This window comes from Pelobates fuscus, chromosome 10 (assembly GCF_036172605.1).
Source record: "Pelobates fuscus isolate aPelFus1 chromosome 10, aPelFus1.pri, whole genome shotgun sequence".
NCBI lineage: Eukaryota > Metazoa > Chordata > Amphibia > Anura > Pelobatidae > Pelobates > Pelobates fuscus.
The window spans coordinates 15,045,599-15,067,819 of record NC_086326.1 but is presented as its reverse complement, the minus strand read 5'-3'; the positions used below and the strand labels follow the sequence as shown (position 1 = coordinate 15,067,819).

The 22,221-nt window shown below is 38.0% G+C and overlaps 1 protein-coding gene across 2 annotated transcripts in view; it reads right to left on the bottom strand.

The window, feature by feature from the left end:
- Positions 1 to 13,737: 13,737 nt before the first annotated feature.
- BTRC (beta-transducin repeat containing E3 ubiquitin protein ligase) overlaps positions 13,738 to 22,221 on the bottom strand; it is a 154,381-nt gene continuing 145,897 nt past the window's right edge. The window contains exons 11-14 of one of the 2 annotated variants that reach the window (XM_063434072.1): positions 21,242 to 21,352; positions 17,370 to 17,448; positions 15,801 to 15,994; positions 13,738 to 14,304 (exon numbers count right to left, since the gene is read on the bottom strand). In XM_063434072.1, coding sequence (XP_063290142.1) covers positions 15,833 to 15,994; positions 17,370 to 17,448; positions 21,242 to 21,352 — 352 coding nt within the window. In that variant the 3' untranslated portion in view covers positions 13,738 to 14,304; positions 15,801 to 15,832. The remainder of the gene's footprint in view (positions 14,305 to 15,800; positions 15,995 to 17,369; positions 17,449 to 21,241; positions 21,353 to 22,221) is intronic. The other variant, XM_063434073.1, reaches the window with a different exon arrangement.

Below are 22,221 nucleotides of genomic sequence, written 5' to 3'. Positions count from 1 at the left end.
GCTAGTGAGAGCTTGCTTTTAAAGGACAATTCGTACCTGCCGGAGGACACATGATACAGGAGGACAGACAGGGTTAATAGAAAGTTAGATCTCCAGCTAGTGTAGAACTGCAAGTCCCATAACGCTTTGCCAGACTGTGATACTACAAATTAAAAAGTAAAAGAAGGTCTTCAGGTCTGCTTTAACTAAACCAATTTAACAGCTTAACTCCACCAGTAATAGAGGGTGAAATACACTAAAAAATAATGGGTGCTTGGATTTCTCTTTTTACTTTAATGTCCCCACAAAGGCACACGTTACTTACTGGCTATACATTTAATGTATACTATTATATAAAACCCACATCTCTCTGTTATTGTTCCCAATGTCACAAAGATCAACCCAGAAACATTGCTGTGACAAATTGCGAGAATCACTATATTACGTTAAATTTCCTGCTGGCCTGGGGATTGTGTACACAGGTTGCCAGATATTGTGGGTGAAAAATAAATTCTAACCGGAGAAACGTCAAATTCACAATCAAATGAGGAAAACACACAAGATTCGGCAATCGGTAATCAGGTTTGTAGATTGTGGACAGCATGTTAGTATAATAAACCTGGACACATTTTAATTCACTATAAAACATAATGAATAAAACTACAGGTAAAAGTTAAAAGCCATATTTTTCACGATTGAAACTCCAGCAAATAGTTTCTTGCCCATATATGGTGGGTGATGTGTATCCCGTTCAGAAAGCAGATGATCCTCTGACCTCTTTACTTCTTGGTTTTTATTTTCATTTTAAATGCATAGCTTGTCTAATGCATTGTAAAGGATGCTAGAGCCCCCCGCCCCCCCCCCCAAAAAAAAAATACCCATTTATCTGAAATCCATATCTCAATCTATTAATCATACATTACGGAACATATCCCCAATTACGTTAGGCTCTGGACTACTCCAAATGCTGATGTGATTAATTTTATTATTTTGTAAGTGTATACTATACATGTGTTAAAGGTTGAAGTAGTTTTAAAAGGTTGGTACAATGCTTTATTTTTGGCTGTACCCATATATTGCATTGCTGACAAGGAGAGAACTTACAGCTATAACCCCAAGTGGGAGGTACATTCTTTATTCTTCATTTCATGTGAATACATAATATACATATTGCAGGGCCGCCATCAGAAATTTTGGGGTCCCTAACACAGCTCAAGGTCTGGGCCCCCCATGGTCCCGCCACCAAATTCCGCTCACAGAAATACACACACACACAGACACAAAAAGGGCACAAACACACACATACTGAAACAGACATACACATACATACTGAAACATACATACATACATACTGACAGACCTACACACATACATATTAACAGTCAAACATACATACATACGAACAGCCAAACATACATTCTGAAAGACATACATACATACATCCTAACAGACATACACACACAGCTCATTTTTCAGCCATCCTCCTGTTTCTTATCTTTTCTTTGCAGGATGGTGGCTCAGGCTAATGGGAATTGGTGTGGGCTTGGGCTCTCCCCTCCTCGCGGCCTGGCTGTGTCTCTTTCCACCAGACGTCACTTCCTCCCAGCAGCACTTACGGCTGCATTTTTATTTAATGGGGCCACAACGCTGACCGGGCCCCTGAAAATATAGGGCCACCCAGTGGGCCATATCAGCGTGCGGGTCCCGGTGCAGTTGCACCAGCGGCAATTCTGCCGCTACACATGATGGTTATGGTTGTCACACCCTGATGGCTGCCCTGACATATTGATTGGTTTCACTCGACAATATTATTCTCTGTGTTTCGTTCTCTCATTTATGTTTGAAGATTTCTGCATTTTCCTTTAAAGAATTTGGAAAAATCTTAAAAAATATAGACTTTAAAAAAAAAAAAAAAAAAGAACAGATACAAATATTATTTTTCATGATTTTTTGATTTTTTTATTTTTATACTTGAGAGGTGCTAAGTAAATACATTATGTTTAAAGGGACACTATAGTCACCACAACAAGTGCAGCTTAATGTATTTGTACTGGTGAGTATAGTAAGTCCCTGCAGGCTTTTTGCTGTAAACACTGCCTATTCTGTGTACATTGCTGCCTAGGGACACCTCCAGTGACAGTCACTCAGGAGGCCACTAGAGATGCTTCCTGGGGCAGTGCTGCATGGAGACACTGAACCTTCCCCATAGAGAGGCATTGATTCAATGCATCTCTATGAGGAGATGCTGACTGACCAATGCGGTGTTTGGCTCAACCCCGCCTCCTTGACTGAGAATCTCAGCCAATCCAATGCTTTCCCATGGGATAGGGGGCGGGTCAATGACCTGCGGAATAAATGTGAGTTTTCTACTTATTTAAGTGGGGAGCTGGGAACCTAACTAGTGTTTGTAATCCTAAGGGTCAGGAATACACGCTTGAATTCCTGACTCTATAGCGATCCTTTAATTATGGTGTCAATCCACAATTCTCAAAATGAAGGAAACACAAGCACAAATATTGGGATTTAGTCATGAAATACATGGTTTGTATTTGTAGAATCAGTTATGTTTAGTTTTGCTAACAATATTTTCTCTTTATATTTACTTCCTAATTACATGACTCCATGTTTGCTGCGGTTTCAGCTAAGAAACAAACGTTAACGATTTCTTATTATGTAAAGATGGTTTGCACAGATTTACACACAGGTTGGAGATTCATGGGAGGGATTTACAAAGTCCCACATTTGTAACTCGGTTTCAGCTTAGCAATGTTAGGCTGAATATTGCAATTCGTTTTTCAGTTCATTGCATTGTTGGCATATCCTGATGGTGTTACCTCACTTACAGCCATTCACATCTCAATTCTGTGCTGTAAAGAGAAATAAGTGCAATGTAAATTAGAGTAATGCTAAGACTTCCTTTTTCCCCATTGCTTATTTTATCCACAACTATTTGGCTTAAATAGAGCAAAAAAAACCAAACAAGGTGCAAGAGAGTACCGAGAACGGACAACTCAAGTAACCCTTCGTTGGGTCCCCGCTCAGATCGCAAGTTGGTTTTAGCTTATCTTGTGCCATTACAGAGAGAACCAGGCCATGCATCTCAGACTGATTCGACCCAATGTCTAGATTCAAAATGCAGGCAGGTTCTCTCTGCACGAGAGATACGAAGATACAGCAACCCCAATCATTTCTGGCTTCTTAGTTCTCATCGTGAGTTATAGCAACAAAACAACCGTCTGGGCTTGCTGCATCTCTGGTGCAGAGAGAACTTGCTGCCATTTCAGTTCTGGACTACCCTTTCGGGTGGGATCATTCTGATGTGCTATGGTATGGGTTCTCTCTGTAATGGCACAAGTGAACAGCTATATTGAGACTTGAGCGGTGATTCACCGAAGGGCAATCCACTGAGCTTCTCTAAGCTTTTAGAGGTTGTCAGAGATCTAATATTCATCCGTTTTTATAAGGCTTAATGTGATTGTACATGTTTAATAAGGAATTCTATTGAAGAAATCACTGTGCTATTCATACAAATGCAGTTGAAGATCCAACAACCACAGAAGTGTTTAAAGGGATTCTCTTAGCACCATAACCACTGTAGCAACATAGTCATTGTTTTTCTAGGAGGTTATAGTCTCAGCCCCCTGATTATATGTCCACTAATTTTCAAGTGGTCAGATCAGAAGCAGAGGAACCTTCGGGGACACGAATGCTGCTTTCGCGTTTTCTATATTGCTAATAATAAACTTTAATACAATTGATACGTGACCAGCTAATACCAGCTGCATGCTGTTGTACGTACTCATCATATACAAACAGGGGCCAGGAGGACCTAAAGCACCCCAGCGACCAAAGCCATTCTTCCTGCCCTCCCAATTTTTGCCATCATGACCTATGTTTCAAGTAGTCGTAGTCCAGTTGTTTGCTTTTTAGAGTAGAAAAGAAAATTGAACATTGTTTGTGGGGTATGTTTACTAGTGTGATAGAACGTTTTGTGTGACCCTTCCTGGTAAGGAGAAATAGTAACTTTAACTAAACAACTACATAAAAGGGTAAAGAACTGTGTTTGGGCACTTTTGGATGTTACCTGATTTCTGCTGAAATTTGGACACTTCTGTTAACAGGTCTTCATGCGCAAATCGCAAATTATGTATTTATTAAATATTTTACCAGGAAGGATACATTGAGATTTCTCTTGTTTTCAAGTATGTCCTGGGTTCACAAAACATTGCATTGTTACAATAGGGTACAATAAAATACAAAAACAATATTAATACACAATATATACAAAATTTAACATAGAATAGGTAGGAAATATATAATCAGCCATGACAGGTGCATTCTGTTTTGAGATATCTAGAGAGGAATCTCTTAAAGGATTTTAGGCTTGGGGAAGATTTGAAAGTGTGCGGGAGGTCGTTCCATAATTGCGGTGCTCAGTAGGAAAATGAGGATCGGGCTGCTTTCTTTTTGTATTCGGGTAGACTAAATAAAGTACTGGTACTGGATCGGAGGTTATATGAGGTGGGAACTGCCAGGGAGAGCATTCTGCTCAGGTAGGGTGGGAGCTTCCCAGAAAAGCTCTTAAACACAAGGCTGCAAAGATGAAGGGTGCATCTGGATTCCAGCGACAACCAGTTGAGTTCTTTTAGTATTTCACAATGGTGGGTCCTGTACATTGCTTACACTGAAGCACAAAGCGGCAGAACGAGTTATACAATGTATTACATTTATTAAGGTGGGTTTGCGGTGCAGGTACATATTCTACATCCCCATAATGTATTGATATATAAACTAGTTACCAGGAAAGATACATTGAGATTTCTCTCGTTTTCAAGTATGTCAATGATTGGCATCAGCATTTGCTGTAAAATCGTTTCCTTTACTGTAGGGCTTAGGCGGGATTTGTTTCTGTACAGGGCACCTAGTTTTGGATAAAGTTTAGATGCAAGTTTTTCTATGTGGAGGCCAAATGATAGATTGGAGTCTAACAACATACCCAGGTATTTGAAAGAGTGGATTGCGGTCAGTGAGCTATTTGATGTTGTTTTGATGGATAGGTGGGAATTGTGTAATTTGTGTAATTTAGGTACTGTTCCAAAGATCATTGTGACCGTTTTGTAAAGCACAATGCATTTCTTCTCTTCTTACAGGCACAGCAATAAAATAAGAATTCATTTTTTATTATTTTTTTTCATTGTAGTACTTTATAGAGCAAAATTAATTAAATGTTATCCCTTTTGAAAAAATTTATAATGGTACAGCGGTTCAAAGAAAAGAAAAGCAAATCTTATTTTTCCCCACTACCTTTTAGTTTTAAACCCACAGACAGAAAAAATAGAAATCATAATCAAATTAGTAAAGTTTATTATTTAAACTTTCTGTTGAACAATGAAAAAATGATACCATGATCTTAGAGCAAATAAACAGTACGTCACATTAACAACCACATTTCTAGTTTTTTTTTTTTCATTTCACTTTTCAATTCTGGGAATGACATAAAATAAATAAATAAATTGTAACCTGATGAAATTATTTAAATAGACTTCCATGAGTAAGGCAACAATTCTAAATATTGTGACGGAGAAATGAAATACTCTCAGACTCACATCAGACAGTCTCGAAATACAAGCATTTTATTATCAAAGTTGTAAGAAAAGCAGTTATACACGTGGTGAAAACTTTGAAAAACCAAGATTGTAATAAAGCACCAAATTCACTGTCTGTTTGGAAAAGTGTGGATGGTTTGCCATTTTTCAGTTACTTGTTATCTGGTATGTAAATCTCAAGTAAACTCCAAAGCTCACAATAAGTCATCTATAAAAATAAATGTACATTTTTTAAAGACTACCAGCATACAATTAATATTCATTATAGCCCATGCTTACCATTCAATACATTAACTGGATAAGGAGATAAGCGGCATCATTCTAATGGTTGTTACTGTAGTTTTATGAAGCAATGTAGCTGTTGAACTTTGAATGCTTTTTGGATATAATCATGGGTAGGCAACTGGTGTTAATCCAGCATTTGATGAACTGAAATTCGCACAATTTCAGAGATTAGGTTAACCACTCGGCACAACCAAAAAAAAGGTTGTAGGGTTTACAGTCGTGGCAAGTGCCAAGAGCTTGGAAACTTTTTTTCATACCCAGTGATCTAGCAGACAAACTGGAGTTCTGCGCCTTTACCGATTACTGTACTTGTGTTATTAAGAGTACCGAGTTCTTGCTCTGCCAAGAACTGCCCCAAACTACAGATCATACCCTTTTTTTGAAGGAAGAGTATGTGAAAGAGGGAAAGGGTAGATATGCCACTGGTGGAGGGAGCTTACTTGCCTATTCATGCCCATTCCTAACACCATAGAGAAAAAGTTGCACAATTTATTTTTACATATTTAAAAACACACTCAAAGCGCCATAACCATTACAGAGCGCCAGAAGTTCCCTGGTGCCCCCATTATACAAAGTTGAACTGTTTTAGAACAGCTTGTCTTCTTACCTGGGGTACGCCAGGTGTCGCTCAATTCCAGAAGCTCCCAGACCCAGGTAAGAAATCAAACCTAAAACTAAATTTTACAATGAAGTAAAACTTGATACTTACAATGGTAGGGGATGGAGGACACCAATGTACTCCTGGCAACCGAACTACTGCAGCATGATGTTAAGTTTATGGTGTTTGGAATTACCGGGCTGCCAAATGCCAATTCTGTGCATATTCCAATAAATGGCTGTTGGGTTAAATTCTGCAGCTATCACTAGGGATGCCCGGCAGGGACCGAGGTAAGACGATAAACCAAAGCAAGGTATGCAATACCCAATGATCAGACAACGTGGACATGAACGTACAGTTTGGACTCGTCATTACCGTCCTGGCTCTGGTCTACGAGTGTCCACCAAATAGCTAAATGTAAATTTGTGAGAACAAAACACAACAGTGCAGAGTTTTATCTCGTTTTGCTTTCCCCACAACTATTTTATATCTTGCAACTCAAAAGAGATCCCCATAACAGTAAATATGACATACTCCTACAAGGAAACCCCTTGTTCCCACCCTCCACCATGCTGCCATATTTTGATAAAATGATGGTATACTAAAAGGAAATAAAGAGCAACCTGTTACATGGGTGTTTTAATTTCAGAGTTCATCAAAAGTTGGAGAGCAGTAGGTTGTCTACCTATGATTTGCATCATAAAAGCAGAACATTAGAGGTGTACCCATTGCAGTTAATTCAGCATCAAATGCTGGAATCTTTGGCAATCAAATCGCCAAGATGCCGAGCTTTGAAGAGGTGGTAATACGTTAATATGACAATATTCAAGAAATCCACTCCAAGCTCCTTGCAAAAAACAAGGAACTACCAATATTGAAAACACATCACAAAAATCACGTCCAATAGTAAAACACAGAAAGTTGTGAGTTAAACGATCCAGTATTATAGTGCTGTTAAGTATGAAATATTTATTCTATTCAATGTTGCCCAAATACAAACAGGTTTACCCTATTGACACCAAACTCTTAAAGGTTACCCCTCCATGCATCGGTACAAGGCATAAATCACAACAACAAACAAAACTATTAATTGGTTTCATCATTTGACAAAACATGCGATCTTTCATTCTTTTATTATACATCATACTTTGGATAGTACTAAATGAGCTGAAGCATCATAGTCTGACAATCGTATCATTATTATTATTATTTTTTCGGATACATAAAAATTACAGCATGAAAGAAAAAAAAAATTCCAAGTAAATCTGCCACTGTGGATTCGACTCCAGCTAATTTCATATCTGTTCACATATTATCTGTGGGTAAAAAAATTCATTTTATGTTCCTTAATTTATTGATAAACAAGAAAAAAAATAGAAACATGCTATTTAAGAGTGAAATTTTCAGAAAGGACGTATATTTGTATTAATTTTTTTCATTTTCATTGTGGATTCAATCCAAACCCACAGCATATTAATCGCCTGAACTAGTGCTCTGTACCATGAGTTTGAAACAATGCATTACAAAGGACCATAGACATGGGTCTTAGGAGTGAGACCAACATAGAGCATTACAAAGGACCATAGACATGGGTCTTAGGAGTGAAACCAACATAGAGCATTACAAAGGACCATAGACATGGGTCTTAGGAGTGAGACCAACATAGAGAATTACAAAGGACCATAGACGTGTGTCTTAGGAGTAAGACCAACATAGAGTATTACAAAGGACCATAGACATGTGTCTTAGGAGTGAGACCAACATAGAGCATTACAAATGACCATAGACATGTGTCTTAGGAGTGAGGTCAACATAGAGCATTACAAATGACCATAGACATGTGTCTTAGGAGTGAGACCAATGTAGAGTATTACAAAGGACCATAGACATGTGTCTTAGGAGTGAGACCAATGTAGAGCATTACAAAGGACCATAGACATGTGTCTTAGGAGTGAGACCAATGTAGAGCATTACAAAGGACCATAGACATGTGTCTTAGGAGTGAGACCAATGTAGAGCATTACAAAGGACCATAGACATGTGTCTTAGGAGCGAGACCAACATAGAGCATTACAAAGGACCATAGATGTGTGTCTTATGAGTGAGGCCAACATAGAGCATTACAAAGGACAATATACATGTGTCTTAGGAGTGAGGCCAACATAGAGCATTACAAAGGACCATAGACGTGTGTCTTAGGAGTAAAACCAACATAGAGCATTACAAAGGACCATAGACGTGTGTCTTAGGAGTGAGGCCAACATAGAGCATTACAAATGACTATAGACGTGTGTCTTAGGAGTGAGACCAATGTAGAGCATTACAAATGACTATAGACGTGTGTCTTAGGAGTGAGACCAATGTAGAGCATTACAAATTACTATAGACGTGTGTCTTAGGAATGAGGCCAACATAGAGCATTACAAATGACTATAGACGTGTGTCTTAGGAGGGAGACCAATGTAGAGCATTACAAATGACTATAGACGTGTGTCTTAGGAGTGAGGCCAACATAGAGCATTACAAAGGACCATAGACATGTGTCTTAGGAGTGAGGCCAATGTAAAGCATTACAAATGACTATAGACGTGTGTCTTAGGAGTGAGACCAACATAGAGCATTACAAATGACTATAGACATGTGTCTTAGGAGTGAGACCAACGTAGAGCATTACAAAGGACCATAGACATGTGTCTTAGGAGTGAGACCAACATAGAGCATTACAAAGGACCATAGACATGTGTCTTAGGAGTGAGACCAACATAGAGCATTACAAAGGACCATAGATGTGTGTCTTAGGAGTGAGACCAACATAGAACATTACAAATGACTATAGACGTGTGTCTTAGGAGTGAGGCCAACATAGAACATTACAAAGGACCATAGATGTGTGTCTTAGGAGTGAGGCCAACATAGAGCATCACAAAGGACCATAGGCATGTGTCTTATGAGTGAGGCCACTATAGACGTGTGTCTTAGGAGTGAGGTCAACATAGAGCATTACAAATGACCATAGACGTGTGTCTTAGGAGTGAGACCAACATAGAACATTACAAATGACTATAGACGTGTGTCTTAGGAGTGAGGCCAACATAGAGCATTACAAAGGACCATAGACGTGTGTCTTAGGAGTAAAACCAACATAGAGCATTACAAAGGACCATAGACGTGTGTCTTAGGAGTGAGGCCAACATAGAGCATTACAAATGACTATAGACGTGTGTCTTAGGAGTGAGACCAATGTAGAGCATTACAAATGACTATAGACGTGTGTCTTAGGAGTGAGACCAATGTAGAGCATTACAAATTACTATAGACGTGTGTCTTAGGAATGAGGCCAACATAGAGCATTACAAATGACTATAGACGTGTGTCTTAGGAGGGAGACCAATGTAGAGCATTACAAATGACTATAGACGTGTGTCTTAGGAGTGAGGCCAACATAGAGCATTACAAAGGACCATAGACGTGTGTCTTAGGAGTGAGGCCAATGTAAAGCATTACAAATGACTATAGACGTGTGTCTTAGGAGTGAGACCAACATAGAGCATTACAAATGACTATAGACATGTGTCTTAGGAGTGAGACCAACGTAGAGCATTACAAAGGACCATAGACATGTGTCTTAGGAGTGAGACCAACATAGAGCATTACAAAGGACCATAGACATGTGTCTTAGGAGTGAGACCAACATAGAGCATTACAAAGGACCATAGATGTGTGTCTTAGGAGTGAGACCAACATAGAACATTACAAATGACTATAGACGTGTGTCTTAGGAGTGAGGCCAACATAGAACATTACAAAGGACCATAGACATGTGTCTTAGGAGTGAGACCAATGTAAAGCATTACAAATGACTATAGACGTGTGTCTTAGGAGTGAGACCAACATAGAGCATTACAAATGACTATAGACATGTGTCTTAGGAGTGAGACCAACATAGAGCATTACAAAGGACCATAGACATGTGTCTTAGGAGTGAGACCAACATAGAGCATTACAAAGGACCATAGATGTGTGTCTTAGGAGTGAGACCAACATAGAACATTACAAATGACTATAGACGTGTGTCTTAGGAGTGAGGCCAACATAGAACATTACAAAGGACCATAGATGTGTGTCTTAGGAGTGAGGCCAACATAGAGCATCACAAAGGACCATAGGCATGTGTCTTATGAGTGAGGCCACTATAGACGTGTGTCTTAGGAGTGAGGTCAACATAGAGCATTACAAATGACCATAGACGTGTGTCTTAGGAGTGAGACCAACATAGAACATTACAAATGACTATAGACGTGTGTCTTAGGAGTGAGGCCAACATAGAACATTACAAAGGACCATAGACATGTGTCTTAGGAGTGAGGCCAACATAGAGCATCACAAAGGACCATATGCATGTGTCTTATGAGTGAGGCCACTATAGACGTGTGTCTTAGGAGTGAGGTCAACATAGAGCATTACAAATGACCATAGACGTGTGTCTTAGGAGTGAGACCAACATAGAACGTTACAAATGACTATAGACGTGTGTCTTAGGAGTGAGGCCAACATAGAACATTACAAAGGACCATAGGCTTGTGTCTTATGAGTGAGGCCACTATAGACGTGTGTCTTAGGAGTGAGACCAACGTAGATTTGTTAGATAAATATTAAACAGTTTGGTTACTGAGGACACGGTTGCTTCTCTACATCAAATGGTGTTTTACTCCTTTAAAATGCATTTGCAACGTGCACCTATAATGGCAGTCCAAATAGGTGATCCTAGGATTTAAAAAAAAAAAAAAAAAAGTTTGTGTCTTCCCTTTAAAAATGGCATATTGCACAATTTGATTGAGTTGCCTGTATACTTTATTTTACTTCTTACCTTTTTTTTATTATTATTTTTAATAACCTCTTTCATTTAATAACTACTACACTTGGGCAGAAAGAGATACAAAACTGAAAAACGCTCACGTTTACACCGATTATTCACAAAAATACAAAAACATTGTAAATATTTATATTCCACGAGAATTTATAGTAATTTTTAATTTGAAGGACATTTCACATAAACAACCCGATTCATTTTGCAATTTTTAGTAACTAAATTTTGCCCTGGCACTAAAAGAGTTAAGAAATGTGTTGGAGACTTCTCAACAACATTAAAACAATAAAATAAAGACGTTTGTGCCAATACACTTCGCACGATCACTCATTCTTCATATTTGCTACTAGAATTTGAGTTGAGATTAAAGATTATGAAAAAGCTACATAACACTTTATCCAAGGCTGGTGATGTATGCTTCCTCTTGAATTAAAGCATGCCAGGGGTCAAATAAATGTTCTGCTAAATGAAACTATACTTCCCGTTTTTTTGTAGACACTAGGGGAAAATAATAAAAATAAAATAAAAAGCAGGAAGAGAGTAAAAGACACTGAAACTCATCACCAACTTTCTCAATTAATCTTTTTTTCTCGTCTGCAGACAGCCTCTTGGAGACGGGTCGAAATATAATTTACAAGCTATATTTTGCTTTATTTTTCTCCCCTGCAGTTGTCAGAAAATAATAGATACAACTAGCTAAAGTTCTTCAAAATTAGTTAGAATGACAGAGTAAAGCTACCTTGCATTTTATTCCAAAAGGCTGTGTTTCCAATGACACTAACCAAGTCCGTCGATAAAAAAAAAACTCCAAAAATCAACACATTTTTGAGATGGATATAACAGTGTATTTTAACAGCTATTTTTTGAGAGAGGTCTATACCATTTAAGTGCTACAGTTTTTATTTCTGATATGATCTCACTGAAGGACAAATTATTTAAAAACAATATATTGCATGGAATTAAATGTTTTAATGAGGAGGCAAACGTTTTAAGTCAGTGTGGGCAAACTTTTATAAGTTATCCTCAACATGAACCTACCAAACATTGAACTGACGACCTCCCACAAAAATAACACAAACAAAATAACCTATTGATAATAACCTGGTATCTCTTCAATTTTAACAGCATTAAAGTGATAATTCTGATACGTAAGATAAATGAAAAACAGAAAATAGCAAAAATGATAGAATGAATTTGGCTTGGAAATAGAATAAAAAAATAAAAAATAAAATATCAGCAATAGTTGATAGTGCTCGTTATCAAATATGACTTAAATTAGGCTAATAATTTAGTGATTTTATTTGTGGCTAAGTCTTGTAAAAGTTATTGCAGAAACTGATTCCTGGTTTCAGTATTCTAGTTTGCTGTGCTAATCACGTGTAATATTTAGGTTGAAAAATACGCTTGTAATCAGAGTGGATTACTGGGAACCAGAAGATGACTTCGGGAACAAACCAATGAATTGTATTATGCATCATATAACTAGTCAAGTGATGGCTAGATTTTTTTTTTCAGAGGGAAAGAATGTATATCAAATAAAAACACTGTGGTGTAAAGCCAACATACATTCTATGGTGAATTATCTCGTTTTTAATCCGGTTATTAAGGATAAAATAAGGATAAATAGAAAACAAAAACAAGAAAACTACCCACGAGGGTACGTACTGCACGTATTTATTTATTACTGGTATTTACAAAGCGCCTGGTATTTATAACACTACTGCAGAAACCAATACCTGACAGTGCATAAAATAAAAATTAAGGGAAAAATAGAGTGATATTCAAGTTTTGTGTTGCATTTGCAAATTTACAGCTACCCTATTTTTTTTTATTTTGGAGAGACAAAATTCTTCGCACAGTTAATGCAAAAGCACAAACAAAAAAGAAATACAAATTTCTCTTTAAAAAGGAGTAAAATGTCACCTGTCAGTGATTCCATTGTGTTTTCCATTAATTAATGCTTAGTATTAATTAAACAAAAAAACAAAAACAAAAATTGGCTTAAGGGAAAGGGATGAGGATACCAGTCAACTTCAAGTGAATGGAAAAGAAATACAAGACTAAAAGTAACGCACAAGAGATTGTAAACTGAGACACGTATTGAATTGGGGATTTTGTAAGTGTGATCGTTTCCCCAAATGTATCTTTTGTCATGATAAAAACATGCCTAATCGGTGTATTTTTTCATCTACATTTTAATGTCCCTTTCATGTACTATACACAATTCTACATCACTTGTTTTAAGAATACACATGAAAAAAAAAATGTATGTATAAACAAGCACTAAAGAATGAAAAATAAAACAAAAACAAATAGAATAAAATAAAAATAATATATAAATAAAAACAAACAAAGAAAATATTTCATATGCATGATGATAAAAACAGATGTCATCCCTGGGAGTGTAACGGGGCAGTCTTCGTTATTCTCATAAAAGCAAGAAAAATAAAATTAAAAAAATCACCTACTCGCACCTTTACAAGTACTTGCAAAATGAAATTCGGATTTCTCACCATAACCACACGGAAAGCAGTGCACGGCGTGCATGGGACGTGGTGAAAAATGTTCTCTTTCTGCTTACGGAGAAGCAACAGAAATGCCGACAAGACATTTACATATAGTTGAAGTCTGTGGCATGAATTGTCTCCATCCATTCAAAATTGCAACATTTCACCACAGTCGCTAACACAGGGGTCCGCAAAGCCGCTGCTGGAGAGAAAGCGGCAGGCCCCTGTGACAACGAGGGGTTTTATGAAAAGTATCTTCCAATAGCAGCACTTCAGCAGTCCTCTCTGCAGATTGGCCTGGGCTGCATCACGATGCCAACAGCACTAATCCAGGGTTCTCTTTGTTTTTTCATCAAATTCGACATTTCCCAGCATTCACAGCTGAGTCAGTTACCATACTTTTCAAATAAAAGTCCTGCATGAGAGCAAAGATGAGAATTCTCAGGTTTTCCTGTAAATAAACTGAATAGAATTACAAAAAAAAAGGGAAAAAAAACAATTGGGTAAAGCCGAAAAAATTTATCTTATTTCTGACACTACAAACCGAATACAGTTGAACATTAGGAATGCAATTCTTCAAATTAAAGAGAGCGCTCTATGTGTGAAGATTGCTCACTCTTATTTCACAAAATTACTGATTTCAATTAACATATAAATTAACACACAGTTGATCTCGTTTATTCCTGGTAGCATAGCTCCATGGAGTTAAATTCTAGAAGCAATGGCTTCTCAATGAACTGTAATACATCTCATTGGGTAGTCTGTGATTGGACAGGCACACAAAGCCTGTGCTTGGGACAAAGGAGGGGACCTGAAGTAGCTGCAGATACTAGATCTGCAGCTATTGCAAACCAAGATTTCACATTCCCCCCAAGGAAAGAAAATACGCAAAACAAATGTTGCACTTGTAGTATTATTATTAACTACACTGTTTTCAGCAACAAATGCTAAATATGTGTACAATTTTGATTTTCTTTTAAAAGGTCTATAACAAGCCGGTTTGTAGCATCTTACGTCTACTTCAGCACTTGTGTTTATTTATTGCACAGGACTGTGGAATCTTTAAACATGCAGGACAGTAAAAGCTGGGTTTCTGAGGCTCATACAAATACTTCAATGTATGTGAGACTCTCAGTGATATTCATTGTGGGTTTTTGTACACTAGTTAACTCAGCTGTAAAGATGGTCTTAAGGTTGAAATCAAATGCACACATGAAGTCCATGTAAACAGGTGCTCACACGATACTAAACACTTAGCCTGTATTTAAAGTGACACTCCACTGCCTAAAAACAAACATAAATCACCATTTAGTAGACATACACCAATGAAAACATGCATTCATTTAATGATGCTTTTAATTTTTCATTGGTGGATATATCTAAACACTGCTTGCAAAACCTGCAGATCTCATCTGCAGCCTTTGCAAGCCCTTCCCTTTTATCCCCGCCCAGACTTTCTGTGGCTGTCCAATCACAGCCTTCCCAATGCAGCTCAATGCAAAGTCTTTGCAAGGTAGGTGCTCTGAGCAATTGCTGCTTCTTGAACTTATTTTTACTGAGCCAAACAAACCAGGAAGTAACAGTATCTGCTGCGTGACTGATGTGTAAAAACGAATTTGAAAAAAGTGCCATTTCTACTGAAATCTGCACTTTTTGCAATAAGAAAAAGAGGGCCCCGCTCTTCAGTAAGTTCAAGAGCTATAGGTGTGTGAAGCGTGCCTTTAAATGGAAATACTTGCAGGGTTATTCCCTAAACTGTTGCAAATTCAAAGTAAAACTTCTATCTTTGGTCTAAATAGGCAAAGTGTAACCGAGCCAACTTGCACAAATCCTCCTAGTCAGCTATGTTTTCCGTACGGCTATTTTGATCGTAAATTTGAACTTAAGTTTTCGTTTCACACTTCAATGAATAAAACTGTTTAACGGAACAATGATGGTTTTGCAGACTGGCAGCTTACCTGTGCAACTGTGAGGTACTACATAGTATTATTTATCTGGATATGTACGTGTATGTTCTAGAAGGGGATCGCGTAGACTCCGCGTGTGTAGCTGGATCATTGAGAAAATCCCAGATGAGAATTGTGTCATCGTGAGAACTGCTTACTATCTGGAATTCATCAAACTGCAGCCGAAACACTCTTCCCGAATGTTCCTGGAAAGGAACAAAAAAAAGACAAAACAGAAAAACAAACAAAAATGTGCTAAGTATCTCGTTAAAGAAAGCACAAATCTCATAAACAGACTTGTAAAACACTTCATAACAGACAAAAGCATGATGCACCGGGAATAAAAATTACAAATGACCCCGTTGTTTTGTAGCTGACACATTTGAAAACTCAAATACGTATCGTAGAAAATACGATAATATAAAAGCACAGCAGAAGATAAGAGCTTTAACCCCTTTTACAACCAAAGGCATTCAAATATGTCTGAACTTTAACCCCTTAAGGACCAAACTTCTGGAATAAAAGGGAATCATGACATGTCACACATGTCATGTGTCCTTAAGGGGTTAAAGATCCGATTAAAATGGAATGTCCTCTTTCAGAGACAGCAGGTATGTATGAAGCTGCAGGGGCTAATTTAGAAGGATGTATCATACACAATCATAGGGTCTCCCGGATTACAGATTCTAATGACAGCATGAAATATCAGTGAGATTTAAAGGGGTTAATACATATTAAAAATACAAATAAAAATAAAAATAAAAAATAATCTAAATTGTGTGAACGACAAATAACAAGAAATGTAATAGTGTGAAAGAAAATTTAAATCGTCAAATGGGAAGAAAACAGATTGTGTAACAAAGTTTCAAAGTTGTATTAAATCATTTTAAACATAAATGGTTTTAAGTAAATCTTTTCATTTTACTATTGTTTTCATTATAGAGAAACAATATGTAAACATACAACAATTATGACCTTTTGAGAGGCAGGGGAGCACACCATTCAAAGGGTTAAAAAGCACAATTTGTACATATATTTAAGATGTCTCATTAAAGGAAATAAACGCTGTTGGTTAGAAACAAATTATGGGAGGAATCTCACAAGCACATGCTGTCTCAGAAAAGACGCTGTATATTTATTGAGTCGCTTTACTGGATGCAAAGTGGATAAAACCTTGCCTGCAGAGATCAGCCGTGAACTGTGAACTCTCCCCTACTGCTCGCAAATTGAAGCAGAGCTGTAGGAGGGAGCTCCGTATTGTGGTTCTCCGGCACGATGCAGTATGGTGGGCTGAAATATAATCTCCTGTGGTCACAACCATTCCTGAAACCATGAGTGCAAACTTTTCAAGAGTAGCTTTAGAAACAAATTGTTAGCAAAACGCTCTGGATCTTATTTCTCTTCAATAGCATTATGAGAAGTGGAGGTTGTGGTGGTGCATACGTTATGTATTTGATTTTGCTTAGTTTCTAATTTTTCTTATTTTTTATTATTGTTACAGCAATGATCTCAGAAAACCTGGTCAGTAATTTTAAGCTTAGATCTTGAAGGTGAAAATGCAACAAATCTTTCTGTGCTTACCACAAGTGTCCGCAGACAAAGAGTCCCTGCAGGAGCGCGAGGGTCTAAGGCAGCCACAAGGTCCCACACTTTAATTTTCCTGCAAGTTAAAAAGGACGTTATAGGTGACTGGACCATAAGACATCGGACACAATACACTAACGAGAATTGCTTTACACTACACAAAGATAGAGTGAAGGTAAACAAATATTTATTGAGGATGAAAAAGGAGAAAAGAAAAGATACATGATTGAATCCTATAGGACGAAATGTGGTATTGTTCTATATACGGTATATATCTTTTTGTCCTTTTGGTCCTCAATAAACATTGTTACGCCTCGTGGACCTTTATGTTTAAGTTCTCCGCCCCCCCCTTCCACAGAGCGCCCACGTAAATTTACTTGTGTGGTGTACGTCCGACTTTTTACACTACACAAAGGGATTTGATTTTCAAATATATTATACAGAATAAAATTAACTCTTGAAACATCAACAGATCACATGTGGAATACTGCAACCACTGAACAAGACAGCCTGTATGTTCTGGGGCTATTTTTATTTATATATATATATGATTAAATGTGAACCTTGCTGTGCAGCAGTGATTATATGATGAAATGCATTCTCCAAAAATACCCCCAATATAATGGAATGTATAATTATTCTAATTATACCAACGATACACAATTACAAGCAATGGCAGAGACAGTACTATATCATAAACACACACACAGTTATACACTTTTATAAACTTTGATATCCCTTAAACATGGCTGCAAATGGCTTTCTGTTTAGGAAGATACCTCGGCTGTTAAGGTTGCACCAATTATCCTCTGTTACCTGGGCACCTAACACTTCCACTTACTGATGGGCTGTACATGAAAAGCTTTGCCCTGCAATATGTAGCCGTGACATACTGCTGGAAGAAAGTCTACGGATTAATCAAGGATGACATTCCTTCAGTAGCACGTTAGTGCAGCGGACTGCGTGAGAGTATTGTTCATATGAAGTGGTGATTAATCTGACAACCCTACATGATGCAGAACAATGTTTCATCTGGCTACACAAACAGGTACAAACTGCAAGTATGGCTTACAATGTGACGTGACAGTGAAGTATTCGAGAACATAGAGTTCACACAAGCAACTGAGTCTGATTAGTGGAATACGCGGGAATTTTTAAAGAAAACTTGTAAACCTGAGACGTTGTATCAAAAAAGGAATACACATATTTGTAGAGTGGAGGTAGGCTATAATGCAACCAAGCAGCCTCCCCCAAATACACAGCCTATAACACACACACAACAAGCTGCCACCCACATACAAAGACAATGGAAACATTCGGATGAAAAAGACTGATGGAGAGGTTAGAGAGAAAGAAGACAGAAAAGTGAAGATTGGGGGAAACAAAAATGAATCAGACTGGCAGAGCGAGAAACTAGAAACCCAAAAGAGACAGAAAAGGTGACTGTAAGGAGGTTCGGCATATATGGTTCCCCGCGGGTTTAGATACTCTCAGATACTTGCAGGAATTTGATTTAAATGCCACTACCCCAAATCTATGTTCCCTCTACCTGCTCTCTTCACACAATGCCATTGTAGATCCCAAGACAATTAAATAAGGAGGTGTATTTTGCCCAGTGTTTTCAGTTTTTGCATCCTTAATCCTGCCTTTCTCCCCTAATTCATATCATTCTCAGCCAGCAGAGTTAGCCGTTTGGATATCTGGTAATATCAATAAAAATAAACAGAAAGGAGTAAAGAAAGGTCATCCCTTAGAAAAAGTCTGGAGGCCACAGTGATACAAGCATTAGGTTCAAAAGCGCTGAGCTTCTAATCCGTAAAACAAAGGCATACTGTTAAACGCACCTCATCTCTGCACGTCTACAGTCACAGGGCAACATTCTATAAACCTGCGTAGCCAGCCATAAAGAATAAGAAACAATTGATCCATGCAAGTCGTGGCAGCGGATGAATTATGTTTTTGTTCCTATTTTTTGCTCATTTAGTAAATATGACTGTTTAACACTAGGGTCCAAGACCAATTCTTCATATTCCTTACGAATCACGTGTCACTTTGACACTAAGCATCGGTGCTTTGCAGGAAGTCATAAGACGAAGCATGTCTGAATGCATCTGTCAGCTTCCTGATGGCAATTAGGGCAATTAGAACGGGGCCGTTAAATAATGAAACCCTGCGGTGATCAGACCAGGCAAGAAAATCCCAGAATATTTTGATAAATGCACTGACTAATGAAACATGCTTCAGCATTGCAGCAAAAGGATGAAAAATAAATCCAACAAAGATAGATTGCACGAGATTGGTAATGTTTATTAGGGGGTGCCACATGGCTGGTATTTTACCGACACAGCCGGTACTTGAGTTTTCTGGTCGGTACTTGAATTGCAAGAATATAAGCAATGCAAAGGACGGGATGGGACTCTATTAAAGATAGCAAGTACACACAGTGACACAGTATACACACTGACACACTGCTATACACTCACAAAGAATGTATACACACACTCAGAAACCGCATACACACACGGCAACGCATACACCAAGCTTGCAGTACACATATTGAATATTTTTAGTGATTTAGGGAATTTTCCTCTTCCAAATCCGTTTTTGTTCTCTCCCACCCTGTGATGTTACATAACACCTGGTGACGTGTCCTGTGATGTCACGCACAGTATAATTAATTATGCACATTAGCATGACTGATATTTTCTTTTCCCAAGAAAGTTGGCAACACTAGGTGTAAAGTACCTAAAGACAAACCTCACTTATGATATACTACTTAAAGGGACACTATAGACACCCATATTACTTAATCTAAGTGAAGTCTGGGTGCTATGTCCCTGCCGGTTGTAAAACATTGCAGGGTTTAAATGCCTATAGTGACTGTCACACTGACAGCCACTTGCAGCTCTTCCTCTGAAATAGCTAACTAAAACTCAGCTATTTGTATCAGATGGTCTCATGGCACATGCTTACTAGCCTCCCAGAACTTCTCTATAGGAAAGCATTGGATTGGCTGAGATCATCATCCTTGATGCTTTCAGTCATGGTAGCCAGACATCAAAGCAGAGACCGATGCAGGGAGGGAGAAAAGAGGAATACAAGTCCTTTTTTCTTACAGACAGGTAGGGGGCGGCCACCTAAACTGCTAACAGGGCACTATAGTATTAGAAATAGACACTTGTATTCCTAACGCTGTAGTGTCCCTTTAAAGGCTAGCTGAGCATCATAGGAAATAGAGTTCAGAAACCTTACAGTCATTCTAGAACAGGATACGGCCAATCAGTGGCTTCCCATAGTTTTCTACGTGAGACTGACTGAGCAGTGTCACACACACATCCTCAGTCATTTCTTATAGTGAACTCTGGTGGGGGGTGGGAGATTCCCGTCAATTCTCCTATTAATGGCAGTACAATGGCAGCCGGGTTAATAGAAAATATCTCTTTATATTGGACGCTAGTTTGGGAGTGACCCTCTTCCTCCACTCTTCCCATATGTCAAACATGTTTATCGTTAAGCATGTTAGTCTTGTTTTACATATTGTACAGCACTATACAAATCAATTTAATTTACATCGCTAGACTAGAAGAAATCTTGCATTAACATGTTTCTTTTATGAAAAAGAAACAATTGCATGCAAAAGACGAAAATCCAGCAATGCCTGAGACAAAGAAAGGACTTGACATTTATTATGTTTTATGTTTAAGTTTGCACGTGGACATTGCCAAGTGGGATATTAGAAGAAATGTAAAAGCAGTCTTTCTTTAATTGCCATAATGCTGACACACATGGATCAAAAACTTCCTAACGTGGCCGTTAAAACACAAACCGGTTTCTCAGTTCTTCCTGCAAAATTTAGAGAAAAGACTCACCCATCATATGCACCACTGACAATTCGCTTGTTATCAAAGCGAATGCATCGAACCAATTCTTCATGTCCCTCCAGCACTCGCAAACAGGCCCCACATTCAATGTCCCACAATCTGAAAAAAGGCACAAAAAAAAAATCATCATACGCTAAAAACACAGCAGATCGAACATGGTTTGTTGTATATATCGATGTACTACAACTCCCAGAAGTTTCAGCAAGTCTACATCAAAGAGATGAAGTACCATAGTTCACCTACATCGCGTGTGTGAATGCAGGCAGAACACATGTGAGGTTTTTGTCAATAGATGCAGTTCAGTGGGGCAGTTTTAATATAATAAATGTCTCGAATTGAAAGGAAGAACAGTCACCATAGAGATGCCTCAGGCACCACATAATATTTCTGTGACAGGTACAAGTTAAATTCTTAATTTATAAACAAACGAAACCTTCAAAAAGTTAGCTTTTTACACGGTTTCAGTCCATCGACTCCAGTGAAAACAATCAAGAGATGTGTTTTCATCCCCTTACTCATTTTGAAATGAATCACCCAGTATAGTCAACAGCATCACTGTTCCTTAATGATGAGTAGGATTCTTTCAAACTTCGATATTGAGGATGAAATAACAGCCCCCTTAAGAAATGCGTTGGCTGCTTACCAGTAAAGATTCAAAACTTTTTTTTTTCCTGCTGTGTTATTAATAATTGGAAAGAACTCCCACTGTTGACATAAGTAGGATATAAAAATCTTTATCCTTCCGTAACATGGGACTAGAATGCCCTAAAAGAATCAGTGTGGCTGAAGATCTATAAGCGCGAGGGTATTTATAAATCGTGTAACAGAGCGAATGTTTCAAGAATACAAATAATTAGCGATTTAAAAATATTTCCTTGGGAACTGTGGGCTTCTATGCAGTCAGTGCAGTGGTGGAACGCTACGAGAGGAACAGCATTTATTCTCTAAAATCTATTTTCTCTCTCTGT